This window comes from Parasteatoda tepidariorum, chromosome 6 (genome assembly GCF_043381705.1).
Source record: "Parasteatoda tepidariorum isolate YZ-2023 chromosome 6, CAS_Ptep_4.0, whole genome shotgun sequence".
NCBI classification, from domain to species: Eukaryota; Metazoa; Arthropoda; class Arachnida; order Araneae; family Theridiidae; genus Parasteatoda; species Parasteatoda tepidariorum.
Window position 1 is genome coordinate 56,883,995 of NC_092209.1, and position 27,335 is coordinate 56,911,329.

Genomic DNA, 27,335 nt, shown 5'->3' on the forward strand with positions numbered 1-27,335 from the left:
TTTTTTTTTTTTTTTTTTTTTTTTTTTTTTTTTTTTTTTTTTTTTTTTTTTTTTTTTTTTTTTTTTTTTTTTTTTTTTTTTTTTTTTTTTTTACTATTCTTTAGCAGAAAAACATTCAAACTCTTACTTGCAAATACTAATCCTTCTAACAGCTATAGTTAACACAATTATATTAGACGCTTTAGGGTAAACCTTTTAGTCAAAGAGAAAGGTAAATCCCTCAAGAGTATTAGTGTCTCGCGTATTAGTGTTATTTATACGTCAATATTTGACACGAATATTACGGCACATCGGCAGTAATTTAAAGGAATTAAAATCAATTCTCTAATCCCGCAATCAGTCTGCTTTTACATTACATCATATAATAGAAAACCAATGGGGTAGTCTTTAAAAAGGATTACAATCATGTCCTAACAATAAATTTTTAAGGTAAAAATAAATAACCTAAAACACTTTGTATTAAAAAGAAATAGTAAAACTGTGATAAAGATGTAAAATAGTAAGTATGCGATACATTATGTTGATATCTAATGAAGTCATAATCGTCTGTTTGAAATTAGTTCTAATAACTAAAGACTGCATTAATTATGAAATTAGTGAAACGCATTTAAGGTCCATTCTATGAATTACATATGAAACTGAGTACGAAAACAAAAAGGAGAAAATAAAAAACATGAAATTCATTTTCTCGTTATTTTCAATTCAATAACTGCATATTTATTTCAATAATATTTAAAAACTATGTTCTGTGATAAAGATTTCTATAAATGTAACTTTGAAATATTGAACAGTAACAAGTTCAACCATTATCACCAAGACTTTTTTAAAAAATAAAGAAACGTTAAAAGAGAGTAAATGAAAACAGGATGAAAGAAAATTTCCTTCCTCAATTCGGGTCATCCCAGTATTTCAAGAAAAAACTTTCTTCCAAACTTCCATTTCCAGATCTAATCCACAAAGAGTTTTGGGAAGAAGAAAGAGAACCCATTCCCCAAGTTTTGTCCCATCTCTGTAGAAGATCGATACAATAGTGGTAGTAGAAGTGGAACCTTTGGCAGGTTGCCCGCGAACGAATTAGGGGGTTCAAAGATTGAGAAAGCCCCCCAGGCCAAGATCTTGTTATCTTTTTGAAATCATATACTTCAAAAAATTTCATTTTTTCCCCTTGTCATCAAGGTAAGAATGGAGTAGGGAACTGTAACGTAACTATGATAATGATATTTATCATATTTAAGTAGGTGTCTAGATTGCCTCTTCTTATCTTACCGTAAATAACACATTATTAAGAAAAGATTTTTTCCTCTCCTATAATGTTCTATTTTTAGAAAAGTGGAAGCTTTTTTAAAAAATTCTGAAAGAAGAACAACCGAGTTCTGATAGAAAGAGAATAGTACCAAGATGTGTTTTAATAATATGAGAATGAATGCGAAAAGAAAATACCGATTGTTCCAGTTACAGCGGTATATTTCATAAAAATTTAATTTCGATTATTGACAACTAATTGAGGGGAAACTAATCTACTTTTTTAAATAAATGTTGATGTGCGATGTTAGTTATTCCCCACAATTCAAGACCAATTCAACCCATAATTTTAATAAGAGTATTGCTTTGTTCTTAACACAAAATGGCGGCTCCTGATCGTAAAGAGTTTCGTATTCTGCAAATTGCTAAGAGTGAATCCGTAATTTAAGCTCAAAGTGCACTAACTTTAAAATTTAGTTGTTATGTTCTATGAGGCAAAAACATCATCCGATGGCAATTCATCATTCCGAGTTTATTAGTCAATATGTGGATTCAAAATTGAATGAATGCCATTTAAATACACATATAATCTGACACATATTACATGGTTGCAAGAAAAACTAGGTTAGTTTAACTTCAATTCGATGTTCAAATTTAGTTAAGGTTAAAATATATACCATATATAAATGACTTGCCTCATGTCATTTTACACTAATCTATATTCATATCTTTACTTATTTTTCACTTCATCATCATCAAATTTTGTCCTATTTCTATAAATTACATTTTTTTAAAAATAATCCTATATTTTTTATTGATTTGGTAGAAAATAATGAATAGTAAACACTTATTTATACATCATATAACAGAATTATACATTATACAGATTATGCATTATATACATTATTTTTATAACAGAAAATTTAATTTTTACTTTTAAAACTTAATTTTTAAAACTAAATGGAAATAAATATTAATTGTAAGTTTGATTTCATTCCACCGATATTTTTTCAAGGCTGATTTCAGTCATCAGGACTGAAGAGTGGCCTGCAGGACAATAACATCCAATTAACTTTTTTTTTCTTTTTTTTTGGGGGGGGGGGGTTNTAAATAAAAAATCTGGGGGGGGGGATTTATTTTTGATGAGTTGTACTGGTATCCCATTTCAATGCGCATTAATTTATTCATTACAGTGTTTCATTTTCATATCAAACATTTCCTATAGCTATTTTAGCGCAATTTTCTTCTTTATAATTTCATACAAATTCTTTTAATAAACTCTCCAAATAGTTCATAGTGATATTTTTTAACTGATTCCATGCATGTACTGAGCGGGGGGGGGGGAAAGAAAGAAAAAAAAGGACCACCCTGGAACGAAACTTTACATCTAATAATTGGATCTTCACGTTCTTGGACTCCATATGTATGGTTCGAGGGGCGAATATCCTCAAATAGGCTAACTAATTAGTGCAGATATTTTAAATTACGAAATTAGACACAATAAAGTACTTTCTCTGAATAAACATGTCTTTTTTTCGACGGATTCGGATTTCTGACAGCAAAAAAATGGGGGGGGGGTAACCGCAATCTGGGAAATATGGTAATAATAGTTTGGTCAGGAGAGCCATCCAAAGTTTGGATCCCTCAATGTAAATTTTACTTTTTCCGTACTTCACCATAACTCCAGAACTTTTTAAACGAATTTTTAAAAAAATTTGCACACAATTCGTTTATCCAAAGACAATTCCATGCAAAAAATAATATTTCAGAAAACATTTACGATTTTTTTATTATTTAATTTAATAATAGTCGAAAAAATTTGAATTGTAAGCTATATAATTTTTTACATCACCTTTAAATATCTAATTTTACATGACAAAATACAAAATTCGAACGAAATCGGTTGAATAGTTTCTGAAAAATTGAATTTGAAATATACGACTTTTTTACTATTAGGATCATATTTCTGAGATTGCGGCTACCCCCTATATTTTGGAGGGTCAGAAAACCGTATCCGTATGTTTATTCAGAGAAAATACATTTTTGTGTCTGATTTCGTAATTTAAAATATCGTCTGCACTAATTAATTAACATATTCGAAGTCCCCCTCTCAAACCATAAAGATTGATTACAAAAAGGTGAAGATCAGATCAACAGATCAAAAGATATTCAGGATGGTCCGTAATTATTTTTTTTTATTATTATTTTGTTTGGAGCTCTTGTACATTACTAAAACTAATTCGATTTAACCTAAATCGCATATTTCAATTTTAATTTATACATGACTCTTTTTAATTTCAATTGAAAGATTGAAAAAAAAAGCTAAATGGAAGATAAATTTTAAAAATTCACACAATTCATTGAGAATGGGGATACAGTTAACAAGTTAGCGTCTAGCATAAAATTAATTTTCGTAGGTTACTAGTAGCCAAAAAAGTGAATAAAAGAATTTAATATCATGATGTGAAAATAGTTCGAAATGGATAAAAATGGAAATTTCAATATCATAACCAACTTGTGACATTGGATCATTGCGCTAAAGATAATCCAGAAATAAAAATGTTTAAGATAACTTAATTTTTATTAGTTTAATTATAAAATTAATGCAATGCATATTCTAATGTAACATATGCATCATATGTATTCTAATGTATATTTTATGAATGATGCATGAGATATAATAAAGTGTATATGTTACCGTTAAAGTATATAATGCAGTTATTTCATAGAATACCTAGTTATTCCATGAAATAACTGATCGTGTCAGTTAAAGTGCGTAATATGTTATTAATTTGACACTTTAACTAGTTATTCTATGAAATAACTAGGTATTCTATAAATTAACTAATGAGAGACAGTTAAAGTGTAAAATAAACAATTTATCTAAAATGAAATAGTTAGGTATTCTATAAATAAACTAATTATAGACAATTAAAATGAAAAAGAAGCAATTTATCTAATTTATGCAGCGTATAAATGGTATTTATGGAAACGTACCATAAAATTATTTGTTACAACTAGGATTACTAAAATGACACTTGGAATTACAAAGAACATTATTTCTAAAACAAAAACACTTTTTGTTGACACACTGGGTTTTACACGAGCATTTTTACATAACTCGGAATTACAAAGAACACTGTATTTGTCGTGCGAGATACATGATATAGATTATTTTACACTTTAAATGAGCTGCAGATCGTTATTCTATGAAATAACTAGTTAAACCATAAAATACAAGAGAGTTTTACACTTTAACGGACACGATCAGTTATTTCATGGAATAACTAGGTATTCTATAAAATAACGGATTTCATACTTTAACGGTAACATATATATTATTCTAAACACATGCAATGTTTATGCAAATGCTATTTAGCAATGTTATGTTTATTATCAGCATTAACAGTAATACTTGGTGTAAAAGCAGTTAAAATAACGAAACGCAAGTAGTCTTGAAAAGGATTGAAAGTGAAATCTAAAACCGTAATCAATTTTCAGATACGACATTAAAACTAGATGTTAAAGATAACTCAGTTGGATAAAAGCTTCTTTGTTTAAAAAAAAAAAAAAAATAGCCACATTTTACAAATTAAACAAATCGGTGCACAAGGACAGATTGAGAAAACAACAACTCCTAGTAATTTAATATATCCTGCTGTTAAAATAACTCAATTTATCTCATTTTCTAAAATCAACCATAAATCTTGACTGTTTATGTATGGAAAAAGGAAACCCAAGACTTTACTAATATAGCTCTTGAGCATCCAGTTGACGTCAATGACACAGTTAACCACTTCCAATTCACGCAGGGGGAATAGAGAAGTAGTTTTCTGGACAGGACATCATATCCGAAAATAAACGGAAGACCAAAATGAGATCCCACTCCCATTAATGTAAATGGATGCTCTTAATAAGCTTAACAGCTTTATAGGATGGACATTAGTAGAGGGAATTGGCAGGTACTGCTCCCGTAGGAATATAAAGGGGAGCGGTGGGATTGTTCCCCCCCCCCCTTTTCGTAAGCAGCACAGAACATGAAAGCATTGTGATAAGTTTACGAATTAATCATAAAATTATATAGACGTTTAGAAATCTTAAAACAAAAGTAGTTCACACAAAATAAAAAACAAATTAATTTATTTCTGAAGAAGAAAGAAAATGCGAATTATAAATTATGATGAGACGGGAGTGGGCCCCAGTATGATGCGGGCTCGGTTTCATTTACTGAGAAAAGGTCTTGGGCTCGAACTCATAATAAAATTTTCATAAACTTTTTCAGAGGCTTCAAAAAATGATCATAGACTAAGTTTTTGAGCCGTAGTGCCTCAGGGGATAGACTAACCGTGGGAGGTTTTTGTGGTTTTCTTCTCCATGTAACGCAAATGCGGTTTAGTACCATCAAAGTCCTCTACGAAGGCAGATTTCTCTCAATACTTGATCCAAGATTGTCTTCTGGATTGGGTTCAAAATTACAAGGCATTCATAGAACATTGGTAGTAGTAAACTCAATAAATTGGGTCGGCTGTTCAACGACAGTTATAAAATAAACTAAGTTAAATTAAAATATTATGAAAGTAAATTAATAATTCTCAGGAAATCTAAATAACAAAAAAAACTAGTTATGCTCGTAAATATTACACTTTGCTTTTATTCAAGTCATGTTTATTTTTATTTAACAAGAGTTTATTACGCTGAAAAATACATTCTACATGATGCAGTTAATGAAGCACTAAAAAATAAAAAAATTTAACTTTGCAGTTTACAATGAGGATTTCTGACTGTGAATCTTTCTAACAAAAAATAAATAAATAAAAGAACTAAGTGCTTTTTGTTGTCAACATTCATTTTCATTTCTCTTACACATTCTCGGATTCGGCCGGGCTCGAACTCAACTCTAATAAGGAGTTGTGTTTACAGTAAATACTCAAGCCATTTCCCCCCCCCCCTCACCTATTTTTTATAACAACTTGTAACGCCTGAAAATAAGTGCTTTAACTCACTATTATTAATTTTTTTGTCATTTATATCTGATTTAAAATTTTTGTTTCATCGACTCAAACCATTGTTCAAAATTTTGAAACGCATTGAATCATAATAGTGTTCAAATTTGCTGAAATCTTAATAAAGTGAGCTAGAGCCATATTATCACACTTTTAAACACTATACAATGATTCATCTTGAATACAAATATGGTTCAGTTAAAAAACTTTATTTAGGATTGTAAAAAATCTGCACTATATAATGGTTCAAAAGTGCAGGGTAGCAACAAACCCCCAAAAAAAGTTTATTTTTCCAGACTGATTTTATGGAATTTCCCTGATTTTAGTAATCGGTAGCATAAATTTTCTTATTAATTTTTCAAGTATATCTTATTCCTAAATATAAAATATATTACAGAATATTTATAAATTGCTAGCTGTTAAAGTTGAAAATAAGCAAGTCTTATAAAAATAATTTTTTTTTTTTTCGGTGGGAGAGAATATTGGATTTTTAGGTATTGATTCACTCTTCCTGACTTCGTGGGTATTTTAAATAAATTCCCGGATATTTTCCAAATTGATATATTTACTTATTTTTCCTGATTTCCCTGTTCTTTGGCCACCCTATATTATGATATTATGGTACAGATTTTCTAGTTCAACGTGGAACCGAATTTTCTAAGTTAGTGTTAAGTTGTGAAATATTTATGCTATTTAAATATATTATCGAATATGATAATATCGAAATCATTATCGACAATGATAAATATAGAATAAAATAATATCGTGAGTCTAGATTTAAGTAATAAAAATATTGTTTAATGAAACGATTGGATGTGGAATTTAGAAAATATAGAGATACATTGTTAAAAATCAATATTTCTTCCTAACATATAGTGATATTGATAAAAAAAATTTAAAAAAAAAAAAAAAACTGTCAGAAATTTTAGTTAGTCATATTTAGTATTTTGCAAACAAACATCAAACATTTAAGTTAAGAACAAAAAAGTTGTCGAAATATGTGAAATCACTAAATAAAAAATCTAGATAAAAAAAAAATTTTAAAAAAACATAGAGTTGTACATTAGTGAACTCAGATAAATGCGTTTTATTGACTTAAGTTTTTATAAAGATTTCAAAAATATAGATTAAGTACGGCTACTGCAAACCACCTTGCATATTTTCTTTTCTAAAACTCTTGTAGTCAGAAATTGCAGCGAATTAATCAATTAAACAATACAAGATGGAAAGATAACTTAACATAATAATAAACCAAAGATGCAAATATTTGGTACAATATAACAAGCATCAGCATTTAAAAAGCAATTTATTTACTTAAATATGATTTGAAATATAAATTTCTATTCAGTTAAGTACACATTCCAAATCTCTTAATACCTCATTTGTATAACAAAAAACTTTTATTAAGGTAAGTTGAATTGACTGGAAAATAAATGGTACAGGCAGAATCCACACATAAAAAAAGAAGTTAATGGAAGTAAAACCTTGTTGTCAAGAATAAAAAAGAAATCGAATGAAAGAAACATAAAAGAGGAATTAATCTGAAAATGTTCTTTTTTACATTGTCACATAGAGTGAATGGAACAAGGCTAGGTGTAAATCCACAAAAACCATTATCGTTTTCTCCTAATGTCAGGGAAAGATTTTATTAATTACTTCTTTCATGAAACCGTTCTTTTACGATTTTTAAGCTTCTATCTATTTAAAAGGAATTATTTGAAGTAAAATTCGGGGTATTAAAATCTAAATGTTAATTAAAGATTCATTAAAGGAATAAATTTTAATTTTGATTCGAAGAAAAAATTAATATTTATATATTATTAATAGTTTGATAATAGTAGATAAGTTTTTTAAAAAATAAAATTAATAAAGACTTTGAAAGCAGAATGTATTTTTTAAAAACATTATTTTATTATAAGGTATCAACAGCAAATTAATGAAATATTATGAATTTTTAGAACCGAAATAAAAATGTTTGGAATTTTAATTTTTTGAAAATGTATGCCTCAGATAAAGAGGAAAAAAAATTTTTTTAATTTTTCTTGGCTCGTGAATTTTGAAGTAATTAAATTTTGTGGCAATCGTTTTAAGTAAATTTAATTTCGAAAAACGAATTTTTTTTATTTATTTATTTGGAACAACATAAAATATTGAAAGAAAAACATGCAAACGAGAAAATATCCTATTTTCTACGAATTTCATTATTTGATTTCAACTACATTTCCCTAAGCTCTTAATTGTAGAGTTGTCAAGAATTATTTGTTTACTGGACTGATATTTGAGGGATTTTAATTCCCAGATTTTGACCACATCATACGGAAATTTGATAACACAAATTTAAACAAAACTGAAATATTTTTTTATTCTAAGGAATAACATATTTTAATTTTTTGCTAAGGCAAACCTTCTAACACTTTATTTAATGGTATGAATCATCATCTAAAATCGAGAAGAAGAAAAATGTAAAGCATGGGGGATAAGTTTCTTATTCGCTTATTTGCACCGACAGCTCTCAAACATTTTCTAAACTCTACCTTTACAGTTCTCATAATATTTCGGAGGTTGATGTTAATAAGAAGCAGTTTTAAAGCTGCGATTGCTTCTTTTTAATTCCACCATTTTAACATGAAGATATTAAACTCTATGCAATGCGTTACAATCACAGTTACCAACTGACAAGTTTAAAACCGGATATCCCCAAATCAATTTCATACCTGCAAGCTACGTCATCGTAAATAAATCGTTGTCGATTAAGAAGCAAATCAAGTTTGACACACAAGACACGTGTGATGCAGCATTAGGTATCCAATTAAATCTGATTTAAATCACATGGATAGGCATAATCACTTCACTTCTTCTCGAGTTGCAAGTATCCAATTTAAGAAAAACGGAAGGAGATAAAAAGCTATGGCATGCTGCATTTTGCTTAAAAAGACAGGTCAAGACAGATTCGAAAGACTTTCAAAATAAGTTACGAATATTGTTACCAGATAGAGCTTCAAACTGAGAAAAACGATAACGTTTTCAAAACAACAACCATTTGCGGGAACAACGACTCACTTAAAAGATTCTCATACAAATATTACAGTTGAATTGGTCTAAAAAGCAACAGAAAACATAGGTTTAAAGTTTTTCAAGTCAGTTGACGAGTTTTGTAACTAATTTTAAATTCGTTGAGTATAAAAAGCCAGATTTTCGAACGTAAGTAAGGAAATCGTCAATCACTTTTGGCACACCTGCCATATGATAGTAAAGAAATTTTTGGGGGTTGGTGAATTGATCAAGCAAAGTGAAAAGCCTCCAAGCATAATAATTAAAGAATATTATTTTTTTTACGACTGCAAAAATATACAAATAACTTTAAACACAAAAACAATTAAAAGGTGTGCAAATATATATATATATAATTTCGAAAAACGAATTTTTTTNTTTCAGGGTGGTATATATATATACACTCTATATATATACACATATATATATATATATATATATATATATACATTAAGGAATTAAGTGGGGGTAATACCGGGTAGCTAAGATTCGAAAGCCTATAGGAGATAAGCTGTTCGACCTAGAAACTGTCAGATTCAATCAAGATATTCGTTGTTTAGTTGTAGACAATATAACATTCCTGGAAAGTCATTGACTGACTGTATTTTTTGTCAAAGTGTTTTTCTTAAATAAGTCAAATCACCCCCTTACTCTACTAATGGGGTACACATGTTAATTTTATAGTAATAATGCACTGAAATACTAGAATTTCAGTGCAAAAGTAGCTTTTCTATTTAATATAACAATTTAAGAAAACCCGACAAAAATTGCTTACAAAAAATACAGTGCTTATTAAAATAGTTATTTATTTTCTTTTTTTAAAAACAAAAAGAGTTTCGTTACATCCTCGATATAAAAACTACGATTTTGTATTAAGTCTCTTCAAAACTTCTAAATATGAAAATAAGACTTTTTCTGCTTTGAAGAACGGTCCCACAATAAATTTTGCCCCCGGGAAAGTAAAACATTTGTTCGTCACTGGATTTACTTTTCTTCCTCCGCTGCATTCCAGCTCTCGTGGGCCCACCATAGACAGACATCAAGGTGGCACATGGTCTTATTCCGATAATCAAAACGAAACAAAAAATTGTGCTACTATAAAACGATAATCTCATTGTTTGTTAGAGTATGAATCATTTGTAAACATATAAGGTGAACTAAAAATAATTTTTGTAACTATACTGACCAATAAATAAGGACAGCTTGAATTTTAGAGAGTTGACATACATAAAGCAAATTAGAGAGTTGACATACATAAAGCAAATTTATCTGCACAGACACCGTGATATAATCAACAACAACACGCCAATATACAGATGAAGATGGAGTTCTTCATTAGTAAAGTGTAATTCAGATTTTATCGACAAGAAAACAGAACTAATTTCGACACAATTGAGGTACCTGTTCTTACCCCACTATCCCCTTATTTGTTATTCACAAAGTGAAAAAAAAATTTTTTTAATACATAAAACTTGAAGTGAGGAGGATTTAGCATTTGACAGGAGGGATTTCTTTCAAATTCCCTTAATAAATGGCACTGCGCCAACGGAGTTTTATTTCTTTACTTATTTTTAAATTATGGTTTGGCATTATGATCGATATAACCCACCTCCGATTTTTGAAGAAGAATGCCGTTCTTCACATCAGGAGATTAAAAGAATTTAAACGAACATGAATTCAGTAGGGCACCTCAATGGCTTTTTTGACTCCAACGAAAAAAAAAATATCGTGACAAATGGATTGCCTGATAGCGATTCCTTATATTTAAAGCTTTCCGCTTTAAAATAAAAGACATAGGAATTGTCTTTTATTTTGTCGACAATTTTTTATTATGTAAACTTTTTTTCTAATAATTTACTATTAAGGAAAGATGTTTACGAGTTTGCGACGCAGATTTATATTGCGTACATGTTTTATATTTTTTACACAATTATAATAATTAAGTATTCGAAGAAAATAATAAACAAAGTTAAATAAAAAAAAAAACTAGTACATTTAAACTATTTTACTAGACTAGGCACTGATAGAAATTAAGAAAATTTAGTCAATGGTACGAAGGGTCAGTAACTAAGAGACTACGACGGCTAATTTACACCATTTTCTAGTGGTTTTAACGAATTTTGGAATTTGAAGACTTTAAATTAAAAATAATTTTTGATGAATTTTCTTTATTATAAAACGTTTTGCAAATAACAGTCAAACATAAGTCAATATTCACTTCTAACATTTATGCAGATTTATTGGATGCTGCACTTTTGCCGATTTACTGGTTTTTCAGATGTATGAAGTAAATTTATACTTAAGATCTTATGTTACAATTATTACCTATATTCCCTAGCTTAACTATCAAATTTGACTGTGAGGTATCAAACTGTGATCAGTGTGTTTCTGTAGTTTTCAAACATATTGCACCGAGCACAGGGGTTCGTGTCGATTGGCGATGAATAAGACAGTCCTTAAGACTCCAAAAATTTATAAGTAGAATCTTCCAGAAAATACAGCGATTTTGAGCACTCAATTACAGCACAAATATCAGTGCAAACACAGAACACAACTCTCTAAATTAAGTCATAATTACGGGATTTTCTTGTAAATTTTCTAATTAAACTGTTTATTTAGCCTAATAACAAAAGAATATTTACAAAATTAAACACATGTTTACAAATTCGTAACAATATTAATATTTATACTGTATCTTTAACCTATTGACTGCTATGCTAAAACTATTTTTGTGGTTAGCATGGAGTTGTGATCGTAGCTTTTCCATAACTATGTTAATGCTAGTTAAAAGGTGTTAATGCTATTATGCTAATAATAATTAATAACACAATAGTTTTTATAAAAAACTAAACTTTGTGCTACCAGACATAAACCAGAATGCAGGAAAACGTCCAAATTATTGTTAAAAAATACTTAATGAGTTAAAAATTATATTTAATATAGTTTTTTGACAAAATCGTAAAAAATGTCCTCAGCCCCCCCCCTCCCTTTTCTTACTCATACAGAAAAGCCTACACCATACTAATTAAAATAAAATAAAATGTTCGTTTTAATACAATGCGTCCTTTTGTAGATCTATGACCCTCACGCCAACAGTAAGCGAAACTGGTAACCCACATAAAAAATAATTCACTAACACAAAACATTAATTATTTTCTTTTTTTACTGCATGATATTTGTAACCATAGTAACAACGTAAACTAAAGCTTTACAACAGGCGCGGATAAAAAGTTTAATCAGTCCATAACTATCACCGAAAATAAGCATCGTTGTTATTAGAAACAGCATATAAGCGCATGGAATAGTGAAAGGAAGAGAGCGGGAAGTAGTCTGCACGCTACATGCTTATTTTATGGGGAAAGAGTATAGAATGATTGTAAACAAACAATTAAATTTTTTAATATGCTAGTTTAATAGCTATTATTATTCTAAGTAAAGCACGAAGAGCAAATAAATTTTACTCGTTTACAATTTCATGCATATTGAACAAAAATAAAAACAACCTTGTGATGTCATCATAGGCATTATATATTTCTTAGTTTCTAAAATTGATTTAATTTAATAAATTTAATTTTTTTTAATCCTGTTATAATTAAAATTAAAGCAATTATTTCATTTTTATCACATATTATGAAAAACGAATTTAAATACTTTTATTCTTTTCTTAACAATCAATGTAACTGTTAATTTTTTGATTCAATACAATATACTGCGACTAAATCGAATATCAAAATCTATTTTTCTTTAAACTACTTCATTTTTCTAACCACAGAAATGCTTCGATTACGGGGTTATATTAAATTCTAACGACTTTTATGGTGATTTAGTTGTAACCACATTATTTAAAATTAAATATCAATAACGCGGGCGTAGTATTATTTTTGCTATATTATTTATCGATAAATCGCCAAATTTTGGATCTCCTACCATGTGCTTAAGTATCCATTAGCAACTAACTGAAAATTTGAACTTCTTTAAGTTAAGATCGGGGATTTTGGATTTGGATGCCCGATGGCGTCTTAGTCCGACCGTTACGAAGTTTTAAAAATTATTATATAAAAATAGTCTTCGTCTCGGTATTAGCGACAGCTTATTTGTTTATTTTTTGGCTTAATATATTTTTGAATTTTTAAATGTGGCAACACTTGTTTCTTCTTAACATTAAAAATGCTGTCTAATAAAAGCAGGATGTTTGGTCATATATCTACATACCTTCCTTCGACAATGTGCAAAAGAAATTTCAACTATTACCAATTCTACCACGACAAAAACATAATATCAAATCTTCAACGATAAAACTAATTAAAATTTTAAGACTATAAGTCTAGAGCCAGTCACCGACTTTTAACTGGATATGACTATCTGAGGTAGTCAATTCACCTGACCGTTCTCTTTGTGATTCTAATCTTCCTATGACTTCGCGTGCCCAGCACTAGTAAATTTCGCTTGTACATTTAAAAAATACTACAGAGCACGCACACTAATGGTATACATGCTATTGTTATAGGTGCATTTTGTTTGTAATAGTGTTAGGAATTTGCAAAATAAATAAATAAAAAAATTAGGATTAAATTTTTTTTCCCCATAGAAAACTTCAAATCAAAATACAAATTTATTTTAAATCAAATTATGTTATCAAAAGCAAAATCAAATCAAGAGTCATTTTTCAATTGGGGAAGGAGTAAATGAATAATGAAAGGGACATGATGAAAAAATAGTTAAGATTTACCTTTGCCTAAGATTCCGTGAGAAGACTTTTGATAATTGGCTAATTTACTGACCAATAATTTGTTGACAAAGCGGGCCCTGCTACTAATTTTTTCAATAACAATCGAAGATTTAATTCTTGAAAGCTGAAAGTTGCTTTAGCACTCATTTAGAAAGATTAACTTCGCCAGAGCATTTAAACTTCGCTTCAGGTTCAATCGCTAACAAGACAACTAAACTTTTTTTAACCAATTTCTTGAAAATATATTTAATCAACTACTTGAATACATTTTAGACCTACATCCTAGATCGGAAAAATTATAATTCTAAAAACAAAAGAATAAATATAATGATACGAGAATAGCATGCTTGTTTAACATAACGGAGAACCAGCAAATAGCATGAATACATGTCATATAGTCAATAGCATGAAGTATAAGTCAACTTTTCAAACCTTCAAAGTTTTAAGAAAATCAGAGGGTCGATTTATACTATACACCGGTAATGAAATCGGACTCTCGTAAAAATCTATGCATTATAAACAATGAGATAATAACTCTGTATTAATTTAACGCCTTTCAAAAATTATTTTTATTATGTTATTTTAATAAGTAAATAAGGGCTGGTTGGCAGGGTGCTGGACTCACTTTCATGAGAGCGGGAATTCTTATCCAGCCGGCCGAAGACCCGTGAAGTAAATGGTGACCGGTTAAATCCATCAGGTTACAAATTCCTTCATGTGCATATAACAAATTAAACCTCTGGGGGTACTGAATTAGAGATTGATCATTCTCTAGCTCAGTTCAAAATTACGATCTGTGGATGAATATTTGGATGGGTCCGTCCTACAAACAGTTGTAACGTATGGGTGAGATAGAAGACAAATTCTTGGCCACAGATGGAGCCACTGGAAAACAAGAACTATCACACCACTTGCCTAAATGGCCTACGACAACAACAAGTACAGTGAGCAAAAAAAAACGGACCACCCTGAATAACTTTTGATCTAATGATCGGATTTTCCCCGTTCTAGGACTCAATCTTGATGGCTCAAGGAGGTGACCTCAAATATGCTAATTAATAAGTGCAGACGATATTTTAAGTTACGAAATCAGAGACAAAAACTTACTTTCTCTGACTAAACATACACTTTTTTCAGCGGATTTGGATTTATGACCCCCAATATATAGGGGGTAGCCGCGATCTGGGAAATATGGTCCAAATACTTTGGTCCTGAGAGCTCCCCAAAGTTTTGATCCCTTAATGTTAATTTTACTTTTTGCGCATTTCACTATATCTCGAGAACAATTTAAGCGAATTGAAACATTTTTACACACAATTATAAAATTCGTTTATCCAAACATGATTCCATGCAAAAAATAACTTTTAGTAAATATTTATTATTTTTTATTATTTTATTTAAGAATGGTCGATAGTATATATAGACTTCATATCATTTTAAAGAATGTAATTTTATAAGGCAAAATACAAAATTTTATCGAAATCGGCCGAATGGAAAGAAATGAAGAGAAATTGAATTTCAAAATAAATCAGACACTTAAAATCATTTCTCAGGAATGGCAAAATACAAAATTCGACCGATTAAGGTCAAATTTTGTAACTTGCCATTTAAAATTGCGATCTTTAAAATGATGCAAAAATTTTATACCTTACAATTCAAAATTTTTTCGACCATTATTTATTAAAATAATAAAGAATAATAAATGTTTATTAAGCGTTTTTTTGCATGGAATTAACTTTGGATAAGCAAATTTTATAAATGTGTGTAAAAATTATTCAACTCACTTAAGAAGTTTTCGAGATATAGTGAAATACGAAAAAAGTAAAATTAACATTAAGATGTCTGAACTTTGGAGAACCTTCCTTACCAAACTATTATACCGTATTTCCCTGACTGCGGCTACCCTCTATATTTTGGGGGTCAGAAATCCGAATCCGTTTAAATAAAGGTATGTTTATATTGAGAAAATACGTTTTTGTGTCTGATTTCGTAACTTAAAATACCGTCTGTACTTATTCTTTTGCATATTTGAGGTCACATCCTCGAGCCATTGAGTTCTAGAACGTGAAAATCCGATCATTACATCAGAAGTTATTCAGCATGGTCCTTTTTTTTTTTATCCGCACTGTACCTAAAGCTACAAATTTGAAAATTTCAAAACATCATCTGGGTCGGATTCAATAACATAAACAGTGTCTTCATAAGGATCTGCAATGGATTCTACTTCATCCCACAAATAATCTAATTCACCCCCATCCAAAAAAATCAAAATTCCACACTTTTTAAAAAAATTCACAATAAAATAAACATTTTCAAATTAGATTTTTTTTTTCAGCGTACGACCAGCGGTTCCCAATTTTTTTCTAATCCGCAACTCTAAATAATCAGCCTTCTTTCGGAGGAACCCCGACTTTATAAATAATATTTATTAAGGTAATAGCGAACACTATAACCTATAAAAATTTATTTTTAAAATAATTAATTAGAGGAATGAATATTTTTCATCGATTTATGATTAATAACCTTAAATTAGTTTATGTGTCTGACCGTTAAATTTGCAGTCCTTGTGCTTGTGTTATATCTAGACGAGTTATGAACTTGTTTTTGGCGTATATTCATAAGCTGAAAAAGAATAAAATACGTTGAATTATGATTTACTTCGAAATGAAAACTAAAAAGAGCTGCTATGAATGTTGAAAATGGTTATTAGGGAACCATATTTCTTTATAAAAGAATTTAGTCATTTTATTATTATTTGAAAAGCGCAACAAGAAAATACTAAGGCGATATTTTAAAAATGCTTGTACTCTTCATAATTTATTCAATATACTGTTATTAGAAATATTAAATTTTCTTTTCAAAAATACCCATTCTATTTCATTGGCATTTTACTTAAAGTAATTTCATAACGGTAACCAAAAGATTAAATAAATTATGAAATATAGGCTGTGTCTAAATACAATCAGAGGTTTTAAAACTCATTACTGGTTTTTAAAAAGTACTAACTCACGGAACACCATTTAGGAACCACTGCACTATACTCAGTTGCAAGTTGGGAGGGAAAAAACCAGGGCTCGAAAAACCACCCGTCCGCTCGTCCTCGGCGGTCAAAAATTCCCCGCGGACAACGAATTTCTATAATCCGACGTCCGCGCGGACGGCCATTTTCCCGTTAATGTTGGTGATACATTTTCAATTTTTGTTATCTTACAAGAGTCTAGCTCCTCACTTCTAAAATGACCCTCTAGAAATACATCAACATACTGCACATGGTGGAATGGATGCTTTCTCTGACTCCCGTACTGCAGCGGTTGAAAGGGACTTAAAAAAAAAAAAAAAAAAAAAAAAAAAAAAAAAAAAAATTAAACAAGAAGCGTTAAACGCAATTATGAACATCTACCTAAATGGAAAACCCCTGTCAGATTTTTGTGCAGAAACCTCTGTAAATCATTAGCTTGATTGTGGAACTGGCAAACGTCATATTTGATTCATTTAAGAAACGCAGTACCCTCGAATAAATTGACATTCCAGATAACTTGACATTTGTCATTTAAATTATTTCATAAAAGAAATAAATTATTTCATAAAAGAAATAAATTGTTTTATAAAAGAAATACTAGGTTCCTATAAGTAACCTAGTATTCCTTTTATTACTTTATAATGCAATCCTAGTATTTGTAATCCTAGTAACTACTAATTCATTATGCAATTTATATAAATGTTTGTAATAAATAAGAGAAAATTATATTTTTATTTATTTAGAAGCGACGGGTTAGTTTCAAAGGAGGACGGGTACATTGTTGGACAAGCCGTCCTCGGGGACGGGTAAAATTTTTGATTTTTTTCGAGCCCTGGAAAAAACATTATTCCTATGGAAAGAGCCTGTTTGCATTCAAGTGTAAGCCAAATGGATGCTAAGCTCCCATCGCGAACGCATAACAACATCCCCAACTCTTAAAACGAAGTTGCACAGCCTTCTTTTTTACTTGCTTTCTTAAATCGTGTGAATGAGGAAAACGATAATTATTGAATGATCAATTAACAAGTAATGAGAATTAGTAAAAATTATTTCTAAAATCGTAACAAAACTATGTCTTTCTATCCGAATTTAAAGAAACTGATGAAAGAATAATAAATATTGTTTCTAAGAAACTATTTTCTTCTACAGTGAATAAAAAAGTAATAATTCCTTATCTTGCATTTGATTCGTTAAGGCAGTGTTTCCCAAAGTGTGGTACGCGTACCCCCAGGGGTACGGGAACATATTAGCGGGGGTACGCGTTCTTATGCGAAATATATTGCAACAAATGAAAATTTTATTTAAAAACAAAGCTAGCCAGGAAAATTTGCGATTACATATTTTCCTATTCGCTATTTTCGCAGAGTTAACAGTTAACAATGAGTGGCATCAACAGCTAGTTGTGATTTTTACCTTTTGCGCAACTTTTTTTATAGTAAAAAAATACATAAATTTTTTTTAGTGGTACACAGCGTTACGAAAAATTTAGAAAGGGGTACACTAAAGTCATAAGTTTGGGAAACACTGCGTTAAGGGGATGACAGCATAAGACGCGTCATTTTTAGAGGTTCAATCAAATCCAATGCTCTTGCAGCGTCATATAGTTGTTTCTTTTCAAGAACGAATGTTCTTATTTAGTGAAATATGTCGCCAAGTCTAGGAGTTCAGTAAGACTTCGAAAATTATAACCTTTTTTTCATAATACTGTGATGATATATATCGTAAAAGATAGCACGAATTAAATTTTTGTCTGACGTGCTTAGCTTTTAAAAGCTTATAAATAGTTTTGAAATAATATTTGTATAATTAGATAATGAAATAAAACAGAACTATATGCAATCGCGGATGATTACTCAAATTCTATACCGTAATGGTCATTTCTTAACTTGGAACGGAATATTGACATACTAAAAAATTTGCTATCTCGTACAAAAATAAAGGGTTGATTTATACACCGGAACATAAGGTAACATATACTGAAATTCGGGAACATTAATACCCATCCACAAAAAGTATTTTGTGCATGAGAAACACCTATATGAAAAAAGTAGTAGTAAATATTTATTTATAACAATCGGAAATATCTATCTGCAATCACTTAAGCTTTATATCAAGCATTGTGCTTTGACTTCAGATCCGTTTACATTATTTATACATTGTAATGGTCAGAACTATCTCGTTTCTGAATAATAAATCCTGGTAAGAAAACAAATGTGCTACCGTCTTTTTTTTTCCCCTTTATTGGTAAAAAAAAAAGTTGTTTCAAAAAAAGACACAAATGAAAAGGCACAAATGGGTTACATATTTAAATTATTTTTCGAAAATTCAGAAATTACAGCTTTTTTTAGGCGCATACCTTATTTTTTAATATAATAATAAGAAAAAAAACACACAAGCTAAAAAAAACACACACACACAATTTTCATACTCCTTTGACAAAAAAATATAATAGAAACAACCACCAATGACAGATCAAAACAGCTCCGATTTCATTTATGGTCTTAAAAATATTGGAAATCATTCCATTTACATTACCAATCTTTAAAAAAAAAAAAATCATAATTTAAAGTTTAATTTTGCTTGCAGATAGATATTTGAAATTCAAAAGCAATATAGCTCTTTAAATATTGGAGAAGTATTTATCTTGTCACAATCTACTTTTCATATGAAAACTAAATTTTTAATTTTTAATACGTTGAAGTAACTAATTGATAAATTTAAATTAAAAAATCTAGAATCTCTATAAAATGTGACGCAACTGAAGGTTTTTACTTTACTTTTTTTTATTTAATTTTATTCATTTATTTTAAGTATGCATTAAATTCAATAGTACTTTTAAAAATATAAAATATAATTTCAAAAAGCTTCAAACATTTTTTTAATATATGTACATTATATTTATCGACACTTTTTGTTTACAAAAAATAAAAACAAGTATCATTTCGAAATTAAGAATAAATATTTACATTCTACCACAACTAAAAAAAAATTAACATGACCGAGAATTTTTTTTCTATAATAAATGAGGGAGGTAAATTACCACTGATTTATGTCCCCCCCCCCCAAATGTTTCTAAGATAAGCTTAAATAATTTCTCGTACTTATTACCGCATATTTCATTAACATTAACATAAAAATCACTAACAAACAACAACTCAAATATAGATCAATAAAATTAGCAAAACCCCTCAATATTTACAATCTAATAGATTCTTTTATAATCTATAAATTCTAACAAATGGAATTTATAGATTCCAATAGATTCCAGATTGTTTTTGGAAATGACACTGAATTGATAAAATAAAATTACTCACTTGAAAAGAAAACTGGATTCAAATCATCAGATTTTAAATCAGGAGCTAAAATAAAAAAAAATATATATATATATCAATAAAAAATTAATTTTACAAAAAAAAAAAGAAGACAAATCTAATAGATAAATGACTGCAAGGAAAAGATAACATACATTAGAAAAAGTTCAGAAACTAAGAAAGAGCTTATGATGCCATAAAGTGACAAGAACAAAATACAAATATTAAAAAGTGCTTTGCGCTCCCAATAAATCTATTTTGAGTTCCTTTTTTAGTTGTAAGCTAAATTTCATATGTGGCAATATTTATATATACGACTATAATATTATATTTATACGGCTGAACGTCATTTCAGCTGTTATCACCCACCAACGTTTGCACACCAGCAAAATGATTATAAACATTGATCTAACTACCGCTAAAGATAAATTTGTTAGCACTGTGTTAACAAACGTACCACAAATTGCCGTTATGATTAAGAGAACGCGATGAAGTAAAGATACCCTCTTACATAAAAAATATATTGACCTTTCTACAAATAGCGGGCATACGTTATCTATTAATTTAATAGTCTTTTTTCTTTTCTTTTTGATTAAAAAAAAGAGAGAAAAAGAAAATAATTGCGGCATATCTTTCGCACTAAGACAAACCTATTTCCGCTCCTATTTATGTTCCGATATTATATCGGAACATATAATTTAAATCTATTTTAAACAAAATTGATCACGAAGCTCTTTGTATTTTTTTAAGTACTTAATATATTTCCCAATAAAATGATAATTACAATAATTTTAATTTAAAACAACGTTATCTATTAATTTAATAGTCTTCGATCTTTTTCTTCTTGAAAAAAAAAGAGAGAAAAAGAAGAGGAAAATAATTTCGGCATATCCTTCACACTAAGACAAACCTACTTCCGCTCCTATTTATGTTCCGATATTATATCGGAACATACAATTTAAATCTATTTTAAACAAAAATTGATTACGAAACACTTTGTATTTTTTTAAATACTTAATATATTTCCTAATAAAATGATAATTACAATAATTATTTCAAAACAACGGTAGTAACAATTGTCAGAAGTAGTAAATGAAGGCTTTGCATGGGTGTGTGATATTCATTTAACAATTTGCAAATATCTGTACATGAATATCTTAACGGAAACAATTTACAAAGATTCCTTTTTTTTAATAACTCGCTATAACACCCCATATAAATCGAATAAAAATAAATAACAGAAAAATTGTGAAGATTTGTGTATTGTTACTTGCTCTTATCCAAAAAAAATCGCTTGGTGACAATTTGGCAGGGGCCATGAGAGCCTGCAAAAGGAGGGAAGTGAAGAAAACGCAACCCCCTGGAAACTAAATATACTAAAAATTATATTTTGCTTTAGACAGTTACTAAATTTTTATTCTTAATAATTACAAATAACACCTATTAAATCTATTCCAATTCATAAACTGGAAGCTAAAGTTGTGTTTTCAAATTTAATGCAATAATTAACTAATAATGTTTTGTTAATTAATAAGGTATAAAAAATGCTTAATAGTAAATTGAAATTATAGAATATTAGAAGCCGCTGCTTTTTTTCTGTTGTACACCTTTTGCACTCATTTCAAATATTTTTTCCCATATTTTAAAACGTAAATGATGTTATAAATTTTTATCTAAAATAGTTGGTTAAGTAAATTTAAATGAATTATTGAAATTGTTTGCGAAAATTTTAACATCATATTTTAAAATGTTTTTTTTTTTCAGAGAAAATATTGCACCCTTAGGAGAAAATTTTTGCGGGCTCCCTAGACTTTGATACGCTAGAAGTTAAAACTAAAAAATCATAAAAGAAATCTAATTAGAGGGATTGATGATTTCATAAGCCAAATATGTGGAAAGAATATTTGCATATACTTACTTTATAGAAGATACCACTAAATAAAACATAATAACTAACTACTACAGGGAAACAAAAAAAAGCTATAACTAATAAATTAAGAAAGCATAAAAAAATGAACTTAAACACTACGAAAAATTCTAGAAATTATTTTAAAAAAATAAAAAATACTTGGCGTGATTTCATTTTCCGATAGGTCAGAACAGTCAACTTTCGTCGAACTCATCATTTCTTTACTACGCTAACCACAACGCAACAAGTTGCGGTGAGTAGCTCAGTTGTTGTGCGAGAAATAGTAATAATTCAGCTGGTCACTTAAAATAAAGTCAGGCGATGGATAAAAAAGAAAGCAACGCTACGGAAATGGTTGAGAGTAGCAATGAAATAAATCAAACGTTTTATTTCTACCGCTACCTTCAGTTGCAATTACCATAACTATAGTTGAGGAAGAGGTTTAAATCAATAGCGGATCGTTTTAAGTTCTCTTTCGATTAAAAAATTTATATCATAAAGGATTAATGATGATTCTTGCTCCCACATTAGTAGCACAGCTAATTGAAATACTTTTCAGATATATAATACGTATTATCCATTAATTTATTTATTCAAATAGGTTAAAACGGTTTTAAAAAAAAGAAAGACTGAACTTGCTCACACTTTCTGTCCAAAGGATAGATGACATTAAATAAACGGTACCTCACTAAATTAAACATATGTAACTGCCGTCGCCGTTTACCGCGGTTAAAGAAAATTTAAACAAAAAATATTCGGTTTTGATGGGGGGGGGGGAATAGGGCTAACTTCAGCTACTTCCTATATTTTGGGGTTCGAAAATCTGAATCCGTTTAAAAAAGGTAAGTTTATTCAGAGAAAGAACGTTTTTGCGTCTGATTGCGCAGTTAAAAATATCGTCTGCACTGATTAATTAGCATATTAGTGGTCAATTTCTTGAATCTTTGAGATTGAGTCCTAAAACATTAAGATCTAATCGTTCAGTGTTCCCCAAACTTACGACTTTTGTGTACCCTTTCTAAATTTTTCGTAACACTGTGTACCCCTAATAAAAGAAATGAATGTATTTTTTAAAAAAATATGTTTTCTTTTTTGGTACAAAGTTTTCGGTAAAAAATTCTTAAAATTTGGTAAAAAATTCTTAAATTTTGGAAAAAATTCCATGTTAAGGATAAAAATTATATTTCATTAAAATAATCAAAATAAGTAGAATTTATTACAAACCTTTACTATAAAAAAATTGCACAAAAGTTAAAAATCACAACTGACTGTTGACATCACTAATTATTAACTGTTAACTCTGCAAAAAAAAATAGCAAAAGAAAAATACGTAATCGTACATTTTCATGGCTGGCTTTGTTTTTAAATAAAATTTTTTGAAATTTCGCATAGGAACGAGTACCCCCGCTAAACTGTTCCCATACCCCTGGGGGTACGCGTACCACACTTTGGGAAGCAGTGGATTAGATCTTCTTGTTTTAATCTTCATGTTTGTTCAGGGTGGTCGGTTTTTTATTGTGCGCACTGTACATAAACACGTATATGTTTGAAAGAAGCCATATATTTTATTTTATTTTAGGCGATAACATTTATTTCATAATAATTAAAAGTTGTGTATTAAGGTTTGAGGGTTTCTTAATTTCTTTTTAAGCAATCGCCGAAATCTAAGTAACTACAAAGCCCCACAATTTCCTCTGTACCTACCACACCCCCTAAGTTGGGAACCTCGATTGTAACATTTATCGCGATACTTAATGAATTAAACTGACAAATAAATTTCATAGATTTAAAATAGAATTAATAAATTATTCAAATCTTGTGCTGGCCAGTTCACCACAAACTAAACTTTTATTTCACAAAAGCCAAACGATTACTGAGAATTTGTATATAAAAATAATATTATAATGATTTTGAGCAATTCATTAAGTAAATTAAACATTGCATTTGAAATTTCTAAATGCGATTTTTACTGAAATCGGTGATGATCAAAGCAGAACACTTTTTAATCACGGTGACAACTACTACACCCTCTATATTAGAGGCCCAACACAAAGGAAACACAGGATTTGAAAACTGAATATTTTAAAAAATATATATTTAAACAATTTGTTTTGAGACGTTTAAACACTTTTTTTTTCTGGATAGAAACCAACCGTTAACTTAATGTATTGTTTATCCTGCCTACAAGACAAGACTTCAGAAAATCTAATTTCAGTTTTTATTGAACGAAAAGAATAGGTAGACAAAAGTGTTGAAACAAATTCCCCGCTATGAACCATAAAGTATTAATCTTTTCATTAATTTCAAGTTGTTAAATTAATTTCCAAAGTTTATATAACATCTGAATACATTCCAGATTATCTCCTTGGCTTAGAATTTTTATTAAACATATTTTTCCTACTTTTTTAATTATTTAGAATTAATTTAAGTCAAAATAAGTAAAAATTATTATATTTAGCATTTTAATAATTTATGGTAATGAAATACAGCATGAAACACAGTTGCCTTTTTCTGCTTTAACGGTAAAATCCACCAAACGCTTCTCACTTCTGAACAATAGTTTTACAAATTTGCAGTTATTTAGAGCTAAGAGAAACGATTATTCATCATTGAAATTTCTTTAAATTACAAAATCAATTATTGTTAAATTTTTGAATATAAATAAAAAAAAATCCGAACTACTACTTCTGTATTTTATATCGTGGTATAAATTTATTCCAATAATCAATTATTCAGTAACTATTTGTCTGTTTTTTATAATTAATAAGTACAAATATATATTTTTGTTGGTGGTTAAAAGGTCAGAAAAAAAATATGGGTGATTCTCACGAAATATGACAATTTACAATCTCTTGCTCCAAGATCTAATACTATATTATTAAAAGAACTTTTTTTTTAAATTTTAATAAATAGCATTGCTGTTAGCATTTTAAAATGACCTTGTACTAGCATTGACTGTTTTGTATATTTAAAAAATTTAATTGAATTTAAAAATGTCATTTTCCTGGTATGTCACAAACAATATTTCGAATAACAACTTCAAAACTCATAAATTTTTAATATCTAATTATTTTTGATCTCAACCGTTGTAAGCATTTCTAGAATATATGAAAAGGGTATTATTTGCAAAAACTTTGTCGAAAATGATTTTTTCTGTCAATAATTTGTTTCTCACATGAAAATCACGTCATTTTCCTGGCTACTATTTAGTGATTTATAATCAAAATAGATAGCGCCAGCAATCAATATCTTATGTTAATAGATTGATTAGATTACCATCCTATCTGAAAATGACTCATTACAAGAAAAAAGAACAAACTTTCTGGTTCAAAATCTATTTCAAACATTTTTTCAAGGTGGGTAGGTTTTTATGTTGTCATTTTCCTGTCTTCTTGAAATCATTAATAACATAAACTACATACAGGTGATTATCAAAATAATGGAAACACTTGTGAATAAAAGGGACATTTAAGAATTCGCTTCATAAGCATTAAAATATAATCTTAGCTACCAGTTTTTTTAAACATAAAAAGTACATATATTAGGTGGTATGAGAGAGCTTTAGCAGAGTTGTCTACGTTTCGATTTTTTGTCAGAAGCGTAAAATGTCACACCTCACAGATTTTCAGAGAGGCCAATTTGTAGGAGCCCGACTAGTTGGAGCAACAGTGACCAAAACATCCCAGCTTTTAGGCGTTTCTAGAGCTACGATGCCTGAAATCAAGACAGCATACACACAGCGGGGAAAGACAAGCTCAGCAAAGCAAAATAGTGGAAGGAAGGAGAAGCTGAGTGAAAGAGACCGACGGGTAATGAAGCGGATTGTAATGTCTAAAAAGAAAACAACTGCAGTCAAAGTGACCGCAGAGCTCAATCAGCATCTGGATTCTCCAGTGTCAACAAGTACAGTTAGGAGATACCTTTATAAAGAGCACATTTACGGCAGAACAGCAATTCCCAAGCCACTTGTCACAGATGCTAATGCCAAACGTCGTGTAGAGTGGTGCCACAACCACAAAACCTGGTCGATTGATAAGTGGAAGACTGTTATATGGTCAGACGAGTCATATTTCACACTTTTCCACACAACAGGACGGGTACATGTCTGGAGAACACCTGCACAAGCGTATGATCCTGATTGCCTCCGTCCAACTGTCAAGCATGGAGGTGGATCGGTCATGGTATGGGCAGCCGTGTCATGGTTTTCTGCTGGTCCAATCGTAACCCTGAAAGGAAGGATCACTGGGGAGAAGTATAGAGAAGTTTTAGCTGACCAGGTCCATCCTATGATGCAAATTTTGTTTCCTGCAGGAGATGGAATTTTCCAGGATGATAATGCCCCGATTCATGCAGCCAGAGTTTCCAATCATGGTTTGATTAACATGAGGATGAAGTGGAACATCTACCTTGGCCCGCACAGTCCCCTTACCTCAATATAATCGAACCGTTGTGGTCTATTTTAGAGCTTTCAATCCGGAATCGATATCCTCCACCGGCATCTCTCACGGAACTTTCACAATATCTCCATGAAGAATGGTACAATATTCCTCTAAACACTATTCAGAATTTGTATGATTCGATTCCAAGCTGTTTACATGTCAAAGGCGGTCCTACCCCATATTAATAAAGGATTCCTTCAAAATCTAGGGTGTTTCCATTATTTTGATAACCACCTGTAGATTTACCCGAGTTATTTCACGAAATCCTGTTGTTTTCTGCCTTAGGCCGAAATGTTAAATTGAAGTCAAATGCTGTAAAATGGCAAATTGTCATTTTCCTGGCTTATGAATGCCAGGATATTGACACAGTTACCAGAATTTTTTTTAAACAATAGGAATGTAAAGAGGGAAAGCAAATATTAACCTAATACCAAGTTTATGTGAGATTGTAATATGCTTGAATGTAATCAAAATTATTTATTTTTTTAATGTTTGATTATTATACACAATTTTATTCTGTACATATCAGCAACAAAAACATTTTTGATTCTTTCAACAGTGGATAAAAGAATTTATTTAAGCAATTCATGGTCCATCTAATGCAAAGAATTAAGTTGAGTTACTTACTATTA

The 27,335-nt window shown here is 29.6% G+C and overlaps 1 protein-coding gene across 4 annotated transcripts in view; it reads right to left on the reverse strand.

Moving 5' to 3' along the window:
- Positions 1-27,335, reverse strand: part of LOC107456924 (Oxysterol-binding protein-related protein 8) — a 142,118-nt gene that overhangs the window by 93,007 nt on the left and 21,776 nt on the right. For 2 of the 4 annotated variants that reach the window (XM_016074903.3, XM_016074904.3), the window contains one exon: positions 20,359-20,403. In XM_016074903.3, the coding sequence (XP_015930389.1) occupies positions 20,359-20,403 (45 nt within the window). Of the gene's footprint in view, positions 1-20,358; positions 20,404-22,273; positions 22,290-22,423; positions 22,540-27,335 lie in introns of those variants that run through there. The other 2 variants (XM_043045313.2, XM_071181598.1) reach the window with 2 other exon arrangements.